At 36.1% G+C, this 12,845-nt stretch overlaps 1 protein-coding gene across 2 annotated transcripts in view; it reads left to right on the forward strand.

Annotated features, from left to right (window-relative positions):
• Positions 1 to 450: 450 nt before the first annotated feature.
• strip2 (striatin interacting protein 2) overlaps positions 451 to 12,845 on the forward strand; it is a 166,690-nt gene continuing 154,295 nt past the window's right edge. For both annotated transcript variants that reach the window (XM_039760984.1, XM_039760985.1), the window contains exon 1: positions 451 to 639. In XM_039760984.1, the coding sequence (XP_039616918.1) occupies positions 508 to 639 (132 nt within the window). In that variant the 5' untranslated portion in view covers positions 451 to 507. The remainder of the gene's footprint in view (positions 640 to 12,845) is intronic.

The following is a 12,845-nucleotide window of genomic DNA, read 5'->3' on the forward strand; positions in this document are numbered from 1 at the left end:
CTGTACTATCATAATCAAATTACCTTGCAGTGTGAGTAGTCGCTTACAGCCACATAGGAGTTTTTTGAAAAAACAATCTGACCCAGTTCTCTCAACAAATGGTGAAAATAAAACACTTTTTTGGCATGCTGCTACAGTCCTTAAGCAGAAGTCTTTTTGCGGGTATGTTAACTAAATGATATTCTATAAAAATATTCGATATGCTATACAGAATCGAGATTTAGTGCCTGTTAAATCAACTAGAAGCCCCCACATCAAATTAGCGGTCACTTGCAGCTTCACCGTTTTACTCTCAAGGAACCAAATCTCTAAGACGCACTCCGCCCTTCGCACGAAATTGGCATTTCATTTAGCCAACCAGAAACCCGTGATGCAGAAGTCCATCCCTTCTCCACCTTTAGAAAAGAAGTAGCCAATCGCGTGAAAGGGGCCGTATCTCCAAGGCTCGCGCTCCCCAGCGGACTGCAATGTGACAGTTTTAAGTGTCCAAATGCTTCAGCTGCTGAAATGCAGCGGATACCAGCCAACTCTCTCAGGCAAACCGAAATGGATGGGACTAACAACAATAACAACAGCAACAAACAAAAAGCACCGCTTAAACCGAAGGAACCGCTCAGGAACCAGCGAAGAGAATCAGAGGTGAATTTTTGTGTTTTGTTTTTAATGTGTCGAAATGTGTTTTATTTCACATGCTGTCTCAAACTGTGTCAGCGTGTCGCGCTTCTCTCAGGAAAGCATGTCTAATTTGAGTTGATGTATTGTGACAGGTCCGAGCTGCTGCTAAAAATACGGCGTCCCGTCAACTGCGACGAACTCAGCGGTGCCAAGCGCTTGAGTGTAGGGCTTGGACTTATAAAAAGTCACGGTCGGTCTCAGTACTTGAAAGCGTGTTGGGACACATATTTCCATTGGCATTGCCGTTACGTTTTTGTATGGCAAGCACGATAAGGTGTCGTTGGTAAAGGAATGCCATGAAACACGCCCGCCGTTTCATTGAGGACATTTGCGAATTCCAGGTGCACTAACCGACTTAAAGCAAGCGCGTGTATTTAAAAAAGACAGCAAGTGTTACAAACACAAATGCTTGAGGCGTGCGGGGCTTACTTTAAAATAGCTTGTGAGATCACACATGCATTGTGCGAGTATGTATGTATATACATTTATGACAGAATGCTCAACATAGCCGGCGATTACGTGAAACCCCATCCTGCATCTCGAGAGTTCCTCCAGTGTTCATTTTCTGGGACAGCAATGAGATGTACTGTACATCTGGTGTTCAAGCTGTTGACACCTTCTTTTATAATGAGTAAATGAGTGAGTGTTTTTCATAGACTTAGCATTTGTCTAATGTGATTTATAATTTCAGCGTGACAAAAGTTTGGTTTCATGTTTCTTCATCTAAAGCACTAGGACCTGGTCAGCGAAGATGAGTGAAACATGGTATAATACCTGTCGTCCAATCTATTAGACCAGCGGTTCTCAAAGCGTTACAGAATAAGGATCACTTTGTGTATTTAAAAATACAGGGCAAATGTCTTAAGAGTAAATATTAAATTAGAAGCCGAAAGAAGAAGACGAATTTTACTAGGTGACTGGCGGATTGATACCCTACGAGGAACTGGTAAAAAAGTTGCTTAAAAATAGAATAGTCTGGTCAGAACAGCCTAGCATAACGTCAACACAACACCACAAAAGGCATTTTTAAAATGAAATAAGAATAAAAATGTATTTGTTCAAGTGATGACATGTTTGTGTAGTGTTCAGAGCTTATTGACGTTCACCGGACCAAAGAGACTCTTATGTCTGTTCACTATTCAAGGAGTGGATATAGATGTGGTCCACTCCTACAGGTACTTGGGGATCCATATTAATGACAGGGTAAAGCGATCTCAGAACACAGAGAAATTATATAAGAGATGATAGAGCAGGATGTTTTTCCATAGAAGACTGGATTCTTTTAATGTGGGAAGTGACATCCTTCACATCCTGACATATAATCATTCTGGAGTTTGTTCAGTCCAAAGCAATTATTTATGTACAGTATCTACGTGACCCTGTAGTTGGGATATAGCGGGTTGGATAATTGATGAATGGATGTATGTATTTATGCATTTATTTAAAGGGCCTCAGTAAAAAAAAAATCAGTCTGGGAACAAATAAAGTTCTGTCTGTCTACTGCTTTATTGATCCAAGATGCTCGGTTTAGATCCCAGGGCCAGAATTGTTGGGAACGTTATTTAGGAATGTGAAGGTTCTAAATTTAAATATTACAATAGCAATAGTAAAGAAAAAAGAGAGTGATCACTATGTGTGAATAGGTGCAGAGTAGTAAAAGACAGTAGTCCAAAATTGGATGGAGTAATTGTATCAGCTGTTTTAGACAAATCCTATATGAGAGCAGCAGTGAAGTTTAAATAGCAGTGTGAAGAACAGAAGCATCCTGATGTTAACAAAGTAATGCATATCACTGAATAAAAGAAAGGTTAAACTGGTAATGTCTGTGCTGCAAAAATGTAATATTAACATGACCAGGATACAGCATGAGTGTAATGCACAGAAATACAAGAAGAAAGTGCAAAGCCTTTAAATTCATTACAAATGAAGTGGTTTGACAATAAAATATTCACACTATAATTTATACTAATAAAAGGCAAAGCCCTCACTGACTCACTCACACACTCATCACTAATTCTCCAACTTCCCGTGTAGGTAGAAGGCTGAAATTTGGCTGGCTCATTCCTTACAGTGTACTTACAAAAGTTAAGCAGGTGTTATTTCGAAATTCTATGTGTAACGGTCATAACTGGAACTTACTTACATACATATATACGGCCATAGCCTGCAGCTCGGTCGCCGTGTGAGGTGGAGTTGCGTCCCCCATCACCACGCCTCCCACGTAATTGAGTGCCTGCCCATATAAGGTAAATATTCACGGGTGAAGGACTGTGCTTATGCAGACGAAGATGAGATGGTCAGGGATAGAATAGTGTTTGGCACAAACTCAGCGAAAGTGCGAGAGAAACTTTTAAGTGCCGGGTCTTAGCTAACATTAAATAAAGCCTTGGACATGGCGAGATAGCACAAGCACAGCTGAGAACCTTCGATGCATGTACTCTGAACAGCTCACGTGAACTGACTGTGAACGCAGTACGTAGACAACAAGAAACAGCTCAGAAGAGCGCTGAACAAAAAATGCATTACACAATTGAGACGGCAGCAACAGAATATGAAGCGAGTGACGAATACACGCATATTCATAAGTGCAGGTACCGCGGAAACAAACCACACGGTTAAAAAAAGTCAATGTCCAGCTGAAGGAAGACGGTGTAAAAAAATGTGGTAAATTGAACCACTTCGCTAAAGTTTGCAGGACTGGGAAAGGTAAACCCATGCATGCAGTTTGTGATGTCTCAGATAAAGAGGAAGACAAGCTGTTTATTGATGCAGTAAGAAAGGAACAACCCTCTGAATCTGAACAAGCCTTTGTAGACATATCAATAGGAAAGCAAAGTGTAAAGCTTAAGTTTAAATTAAGTTCATAGACACGCTGCCACTAAATATTTGCAGGCAAATCCACAACTTAATACCGGGAATGCCTGTTAAACATCTTAGATTCACGAGTACCGATTTGGGTAGTGAACACTTCGATGAATGAAACCAAAGATTAGATGGCCAGGGATAGACTAGACAAACACGGAATGTAACTTGAACACAACACATCCTCCAAATACGAACCTGATTGAAACAAATAATGATAATCAAATCCTTGCAACACTCATAACAGTGACAAAACAATTACATTGACAATCATGTTACGTTATTATTAAAATGTTTCCTTTTCTTTTTCATAACTTCTTTAACACACTACTTCTCCGCTGCGAAGTGCAGGTATTTTGCAAGTATACTATAAGTTGGTAAGTAAAGCTCATATGCAAGTGGGCTGTAAGCATTTTTAAGTACATAACAAGGTAATGTGTCTGAGTGATTTAAACCTCTCTTTCCTTAGATATGATGATTGCTGCATCAAGGACCAGTTGAATCTTATTTGTGAACCACTTTTTGTGAATCACAGAGCTAGTGACATTAGACTGTCTAGGGAAGTCTTTACTTTACCATGGCCAATATAGCAGACAGTGCAAGAGTAACCCAAGATAATATTTTAAGGTCCGTAATTGGTTCACAATATAAGAAATGAATTTTGCCAATCAGTGTTCTTGGCATGACAAGCATTTCTTATTGGTGGTAATTTAAAATATTGATGTTTGTCTAAAAAGCAAAACATCATTGAGGTGCAATAAGAATTCCATCCATTTTACTCCCTCCTTATATTAGGTTAATCTAAATGGCAACTGACTTTTGGATAATGGATAAAAGTGACTAGTCAGAAGGTTGCATTGTTACTCATACAGTAGATAAAAGTGAACAGTTTCAGTTTTCATGTTGTTAAACCCTTTTATATGTTCAAAATACCTAACATTTGAGAGAACTTTTATTTTTGATCACTTTCGAATCATTTTGGTACTTTAAACAACATAGGTAAAGAAATATCTATTTATCCATTATCCAGCCCGCTGTATCCTAACTACAGGGTCACGGGGGTCTACTGGAGCCAATCCCAGCCAACACAGGGCGCATAAAGAAATATGGTATATGTAACTATGATGTCTTTATATTATGACAGCATTATATTTTATTATAACTTGATGTGTATACTTTTGTGCATTGATTACTAGGGTAATGTCACTTTTTCATGTCATAACTAAGGAATAGTATTTTGACTAATTTTACGTGAAAAAAACACACAATAATTTGGGAATCATTTAAAATTCCTGTTTTACAGAGGGAGGCACATTTATAGAGATCTGTGTTAGAATGACTTCTAAAAATGTTAATATATGTAAAATGTTTCCAATAGGTATGGAAACAGAAGGCTCACATGCAGCAGTATTTCTTTTTATGGCTTTTCTGTTTTCTTGATTGTACATGCTGTGCAACTGTGCCAATGAAAATGCTTCAATGATACAGTATATGCTTATATTCAATGTCAGCATTGTCAAAGGAGTGAGCTTATTTGATCTTTACGCTTGGAGAGGACTAAAGCATGAAAAACACATTCTTTATACAGTACTTATCTAGGCTTGCAGGTTGGAAAATGAACAGTTGGGTAAATATTTTGCATTCTTGTTTAATTATTTTGATATTCATCCTTATCTCTTTATTTTTTTACTGCACAGATCATGTTTATCTATCCAGTTCCTTTTTTATTTCCTTGTGAGCTTCCATAGGTCTAATGTCACTCTGTTGCCTAACAGATCCTATAGTTTAGAAGGCAACAGAAACTTGGATCACATTATGGCCAGCTAGTTTTTTCAAATTTCAAGGATCAAACATACAGTAGTAAAAGGGGTCTGCGGACTTGGGGTTTACTTTGACACAGGCGGTGCAACAATGCAGGGTGGAAAGAGAAAGTCTCCTAAGTATGTATGTGTGTATATATGTGTGTGTGTATGTGTATATGTACATGTGATTTCTCAGTTTTTTTATTTTTAATAAATTTGCAAAAACCTCAAGTAAACTTTTTTCACGTTGTCATTATGGGGTGCTGTGTGTAGAATTCTGAGGAAAAAATGAATTTAATCCATTTTGGAATAAGGCTGTAACAAAACAAAATGTGGAAAAAGTGATGCGCTGTGAATACTTTCCGGATGCACTGTATAAATACATTTATAGTATAGCCAGTGCACAAATATATTTGAAATGCTTAACTGCCATGTTTTGTGTTAGAGTGAGGACTTTTGGTAATGCTAGGATATTTTGAATTAACAGAAGCTAAAATACATCTCTTACATACATTTCAGTTTCTTTGACTTTGACAATTGGTGTATGAATTCAGCAGCATATTTTATACAGCAGCATCTAACAATATATCTATCCATTGTTTATTCCCTATTTATCCATTAAAGGTTGTTGGGACAAGCAGCATTGAGCACAAGGTAGGAGCCAAACTTGGGTTGGATGACCCTTTAACACAGGGCACACTCAAATATTCTTCCACATTCACCTACACCAGGCCGATTACCAGTTAATCTAAAAAGTGCAGTGAAATTGCAGACTGCTTATAAACAATGTGTACTACTGAAAAGAAAATATATTTGTAGTTTAATGCCATTTTGGCCGTTAATGGTAAAATATTTTTTAATGATGTTAAGTTTTAAATGTATATAGGTATTAAAATGGGGTGAAAAAAACTAACATAGAGTTTGACCTGAGATTTGGGAAACCCAGACAGCCACTAAACTCCCAGTTGGGAAATTGGGACTAGGAAGAGCAATGGAAAAATGGTGAACCATGCAGCCTACCAAGCAAGTACAGTGACAAAGATTCAGAAATTGTATTAGAGTAACATTCAATGATAACAGAGGGCAAGAATAAGAAATCCTACATGTTATTAATTTAATTTGTATTGTTAAGTTGGATGTAAATAAGAATTTATTAAGAAAATATTTTAACAGTAATAGCAGCTTATATTAATTTCCAGGGATGTTAAATTTGAATAAGTGTTTGTCCCACTTGCCTACTGTACCAAATAATTTCCTGTCTTCTCTACTACAGTCACCATGATACATTGTTTTGCTGTATGTGGAATCACCTGAGGTGAAATTTCCCCCAGCTAGTATAAGAATGGATGTCTGAAAGTTCTCATTGAATGGTCTTTCTGCAAAGAATAGTGTTTATTATTATTATTATTATTATTATTATTATTAATTTTATGTAATTCAAATGTAACTGTGCTGTACGGTTACTATATGGTATGCAAACAAAACTTAAGGTTTATTTCAGGCTGGGCTTGACTTAAGCATTTTTGATTAAGAGTAATTAGTGACCTCTTTGTTCAAGTGCTGGCCACTTCCTTGGGCATTCACAATTTATCCAATAGTAACATAAGGTTTTCTGTAAATGCATTTGTTTTGAGAATACACTTAGGTGTCCGTTTATTAGGTGTACATATCTAGTAGTACGTTTGACTCTCTTTGGTCTTCAGAATAGTGTAAATTGGTCAGGGCATGGATTCTTCAAGATATTGGATTATTTATTGTTCAGGAGTATTATACCATGTGGAAATGATGGTCAGTTTCACAGTCTTAATGTAAACGGTCTCTTTCAACTCATCCCAAAGATGCTTCATTGGGATTCAATCTGGAGACTAGTCAGGCCACTGGATCAATGAAAACCTGTTATCATGTTTCCATTCAGTGCTTTGTGACATTGTGTACTGAAATGCTGAGTTTGGATAACTGTAGGCATGACGAGATAAACTAGGTCAGCAATGATGTTCAGAAACACATTTACCATTCAGACAGTTTACAGTAGGTAGTGGGGGCCCTAATGTATGTTACGACACCATCACACAGCTACTACTGGCCTGTAACCTCCACTATATCTGACCTGTTAGGAAATAATGTGGAGTGCTTAATAATTTGAAAGTCCTCTACCATTCCAGGTGAAGTTGAAATGTAAGTATCTGACCTCAGACCAATGTTAGGTAGGAGGGCAGATTGAATGGGAGTAATGCACTAGCAAAATTAAAATTCGGGACAATAATCATAGTTAAAAATGATAGATACTTTATTAATCCCAAGGGGAAATTCACATAATCCAGCAGCAGTATACTGATACAAAGAAACAATATTAAATTAAATAGTAATAAAAATGAAAAAAAAGAAAAAAAAAAAATGAAATTAATGTTAGCATTTACTCCCCTGGGTGGAATTGAAGAGTCGCATAGTGTGGGGGAGGAACGATCTCCTCAGTCTGTCAGTGGAGCAGGACAGTGAGAACAGTCTGTCACTGAAGCTACTCCTCTGCCTGGAGATGACACTGTTCAGTGGATGCAGTGGATTCTTCATGATTGACAGGAGTTTGCTTAATGCCCGTCGCTCTGCCACAGATGTTAAACTGTCCAACTTTACTCCTACAATAGAGCCTTCCTTCTTAACAAGTTTGTCCAGGCGTGAGGCGTCTTTAATCTTTATGCTGCCACCCCAGCACACCACCGCGTTGAAGAGGGTACTCGCCACAACCGTCTGGTAGAACATCTGCAGCATCTTATTGCAGATGTTGAAGGATGCCAACCTTTTCAGAAAGTATAGTCTGCTCTGACCTTTCTTACATATGGAAGGAAGCGGAAAAGATGACCAAGAAAGCAAATACAATATATCTTACATTAATCTAGAAATAATGATGTGGTGGGTTTCTGTCATGATCTAGACTCTGTTTTAAATTCTTACAGGTTTTTTTCTTGGCTTCTAAATATTCTGAAGATGCCATTTTCTTGGTTTTAATAGTCAAGGAATTAATAGGGTTTTTTTAAATTTATTTCTTTGATAGTGTTATTTATGACGTATGTCTTCTCGCTGCATAGTTTTGTTTTTATTATGGGTGTCATCATGTGGTGCTGTTTGTGATGTAGGGTTGCTAGGCTGTTGGTGGGCAGGACAACCTGGAGTATGCAATTTGTGACATCATTAGTGTCGGGAATGGAGGGATTAAGTACATACCATCAAAGCCCCATGGCCCTCAGAGATACTTGTGAGTGATGGAATGGGTATATACCATCACACAACGGAGATTTGTACAACAATAATGCAAATATACACATGCAAATAGCAGGAGAAGGGGTGTTGGATGAAAAATATGGAAATAATCCAAAGAAGTGGGTTGAAAAATAGCCCACAATACTGCAATGTTTTTAAAAAAAATAGCTGCAAGAAAAACCCAGTGAAAGCCCTTTTATGCTGTGGATGCTGATCAAAAATAGCCTGATAGAGTGGGAAAACCTTGGACCTGGCAACACTGGTACAACAGCTATTCAGAAAGCTGAGAATTAGCACATGGAAAGTATGAATTCATACAGTATATCATCTTTTATATTTTATATATAAGTGTTTTTTATATCTGGCTGGTCTGAAAATTTACCCATGTATATATTGCAACAGCAAAAACAAATTTAGACATAATTGACATTTGACAATCTTGACTTTTCTGAACACTTAGAACTAAATCATATCAACAGTGACAGTCCTAATTACTTTTTCCATAATGTGTTTATGGGAGAGTAAAGTTTTACTCAGTACACTATGATGCGATAGATGTTGTTTTATTAATGAAGAGATAAGAGAGATTGACGATTGTTTCCCTTTTTCTCTTCAGTTCCCTTCAGAGACATTTGACTTATTCTTTGACATGGTAAATCTCTCTATTATATAAAAAAATCCTGTGACGAGACAAAACTTTTTATAAGCGATTTTTTTTTTAAGTCATGCGAGACAAGATTTTTAACAAGAGATTGTTTCAAGTCACACACTCCTCTCAACCATATTCAACACACACGTGAATGTTTTTGACAGATGCATTTCCTGCTCTATCAGCTTTTATAAAGTTTTCCATTTTCCTCACTTTAAGTTCCCAATTAAAGAAGATGTATTATGTCCAAATCTTATTGATAAATTTCATCCTGAAGAGATATCAACTAAAGAAATGAGTACACAGACAATCCTAGCACCGAGAAACGATGAAGTGAATCGTTAACGTGAAAATTGTCGATTGGTTACACTGCAAGTTGGTTAAATGCGTACCAATAGACTATGCTGAAACAGATGGTGGTTGTCGTGTGAAAGATGAAAACATCAACTTACAATATTCTGAAGAATAACTGTAACCGTTAACACCGTCCGGTTTTACACTGCCCGAATTACTGACGAAAGAAAGATGTATCCAAGAAAGGTAATGTAGTTCATCTTCCCTGGATAACATTAGACAACGAAGGAGAACTTGATATGCCATTCATTTTAAAACGTTAACCGTTTCCTGTTAGAATAGCTTTTACAAAGACAATTAACAAATCACAGAGACAAACATTCAAAAAAGTCGGTTTATTTATTAGAGAGAAAGAAACAAAATTTTCTCATGGCAGTTATATCTTGCATTGTGAAAATGTGAGTCCAAATACAGAATCAAAATTCAATGCGATATTCATGAAAATGTAATTAAAAATTTTGTTTTTACTGGAGTTTTACAGTTAAAGTGTAAGTTTAAAAAATATTTGTGTGTTAATTTCAAAGCCAAACAGAACAAAATCGTATAAAGCAATGAAAAACTCTTAACGCAAAATGAAACATAATTTCCTTTTTAAATTCTTACGTTTTACTATTTTTTAATATGGTTAATTCCTCGCTGTAATGTAAAATAGTTCTGTTATGCATATGTAACAATTCCCATGAAAATAACAATCTGTTTAAATTATATATCCACATCCCCATACGCTGGCGGCAGAACTGCAAACTGGCTTGCGCATAGCGATGACCTGGGGGTTGCCCAATAAAGCGAGCAGGGGACAGAGCCCCCTAGTATTAGAAGATGGAACTCTGGCCTCTTCAATATCTGTTTAAAAGTTTAATTTATGTGTGGCACTTTGATTATGTGGCGGGTATTTTATTAATCATAGTCCTGTAATAGTACCCTTGAAAAGTATTTTTGGAAATGGAGAATTACTAGAAAAGATTGTTTTTTTTGACAAATATAATTTTTGATATATGCATAATTGAAATGACAAAAAAAGAAAATACCGTTTTCACGTTTTATTTGAATCTATGTAGATAGTATTTGTAGTGTTTGTCTTTAACATAACCTCATTTGTCATGTGATCTTAAATGGTTTAGTCCATGACTCTTGCTTTTAAATTGTTAGTTGCATTTGATTCTTGCTACAGGTTGATTTTGTATACTGTATTGAATTCTTGCTATGTGTTAATTAATATGAAATTTATTTCTGTTTTCTGTAAACTGAAGAGCTGCTTATTCACCACTTTTTCTCAAAAATGCTACATACCATCTATCAAACATTTTCTGTAAAGCTCAAAACATAAAGTGAGTGATTCAATCCATACTATTGTATTTATCTATTCAGTATTTTTTCTGTAGGTGTTGACTAATGCATCATTAATTTTATAAATGTAAGACACAAATGACTTGTCAAGGTTTTAATTGCGTTCTCCATTTAAATTGTGCTTCACTGTGCTGTCAAATAAAAAAAGTAGCTGTTAAATTATTGGATAATGAAGAATTCTTGAGATAGTGGAATAAAGCACAATCTTTTTAGTTACAATTAACCATCTACTCTTAATTAGGAGTCTGCACGTTTGAGTGTTTGGTGCTTTTCCATTCAACAACAAATGAATTAGTAATATATATGAATAATTATTTTATACATGCTATATGAGGGTAGAGTAAATTTAGATTTTTTGACTTTTTATGAGATAACCACAGAATGTGTAACTTAGAGCACAAAGTTGATCTGCAGTTTGCTTCCTAAAACTATATATCTGATATCTGGCGTCTTGTCTTGAGATATCTTTCTCTCCAAAAGCAGTAGTGTTTACTGTACACTCATCACATTAGAGTGACACCATTGCCAATACTTGTACAGACTTTACATAGATATGGCCCTTTTCATTTGCATACTTGACAGATGAATGCAATGAGATATGTCAGCACAGCGTTTTCTTACAAGATTTTTTCAGTTTGGATGGCTGCTAAATAAGTTGTTAAAATATTTTCTAAATCACTTCAGGCAATTAAATTAGTACAAGTTATTTAGAATCTTGACTTAAAGTATGTTGATGAACTTATTAATAATCTGATTTGAGGTAATCTTCAGTGTAAAACTTAAGAAGCAGATTTAGATAACTTGTAATATGGAATAATTTTTTGTTTATTTTCAGTTTTTCATTTGAATATACTGATGCACTGTCAGATTGTTTTCTTTGGTTTATGTCTTAACCAATATAGGAATTGTTGTCTGCGTAGCTTGAGTAGAATAAATACTAGATATCTGGTGATGGCTGTTACAGCTTTTTGGTCATTATTTGAAAGAAATACAGTATGCATATGAATGTTGATTGGCAGCAACCAGGAAAACTATTGAAAATAATTATAATTTAACTATGACACACAACATTCTCAAAAATAAGTTCGCTAAATCAGTGTTAATAAGCATACAGGTTTATGGCATTTATGTAAGTATGTATGCTTTTATTTATCATTCATTAGATGTTTGTTTTCTTTAGAAGTAAAAATACAGTGGTATCCTGTAACCTACATATAGTCTCAGTTCATCAAGTAAATTAATTAACATCTAATTTGAATCTGGTTTTCAAGTTATGGACACGCGCATATAGAAGCTTGTCACAAGCATGAGGCGGCTATGCAATGTCCGCAACGGACGTGGCCATCCACCGTGCATAAGATACCATATTGACATTGGCGGTCGAAGGGGCCACCGATTCTTTCTCTGCCCAGGGCCGCCACGAGCCTAGAGCAGCTTCTGCTAGGCTACACTACTGGCTGGGCTGCTGAGACTGGCCACTGGGCAGAACTGACCATCATGAGTAGTAATAGCCCGCATATTTTCACATTTTTTTGCTATAGTTTTATGTAATTTTGTGCTAGTATTGTAATGAACAGTTAGTGCAGACTACAGCTGAAGATCTGAAGTGGACGTGATAAGTTGGTGAGTTGTTTATTAACATATCTTTGTGATTTTGAGTTTGTAAAATTAGTGTAGGTCAGGTGGCTTTTTGCATATCGACTTATTTTACAATATAAACTTTGAAGTAAACTTAGTAAAGTAAAATTAGATTTTTGGAGGATTTGTTTTCTGACTTGAATTACTGAGCAATGAATTAATTCAGTGAGCGTTTTCGTGATTTCAGTTCACACAAACAGGACTTTGCTCTGTTCTCTTACAACACTGAGAATTCGCCTGAGAATATCCAAATGGAATTGATT

Source organism: Polypterus senegalus, chromosome 8, assembly GCF_016835505.1.
Source record: "Polypterus senegalus isolate Bchr_013 chromosome 8, ASM1683550v1, whole genome shotgun sequence".
NCBI classification, from domain to species: domain Eukaryota; kingdom Metazoa; phylum Chordata; class Cladistia; order Polypteriformes; family Polypteridae; genus Polypterus; species Polypterus senegalus.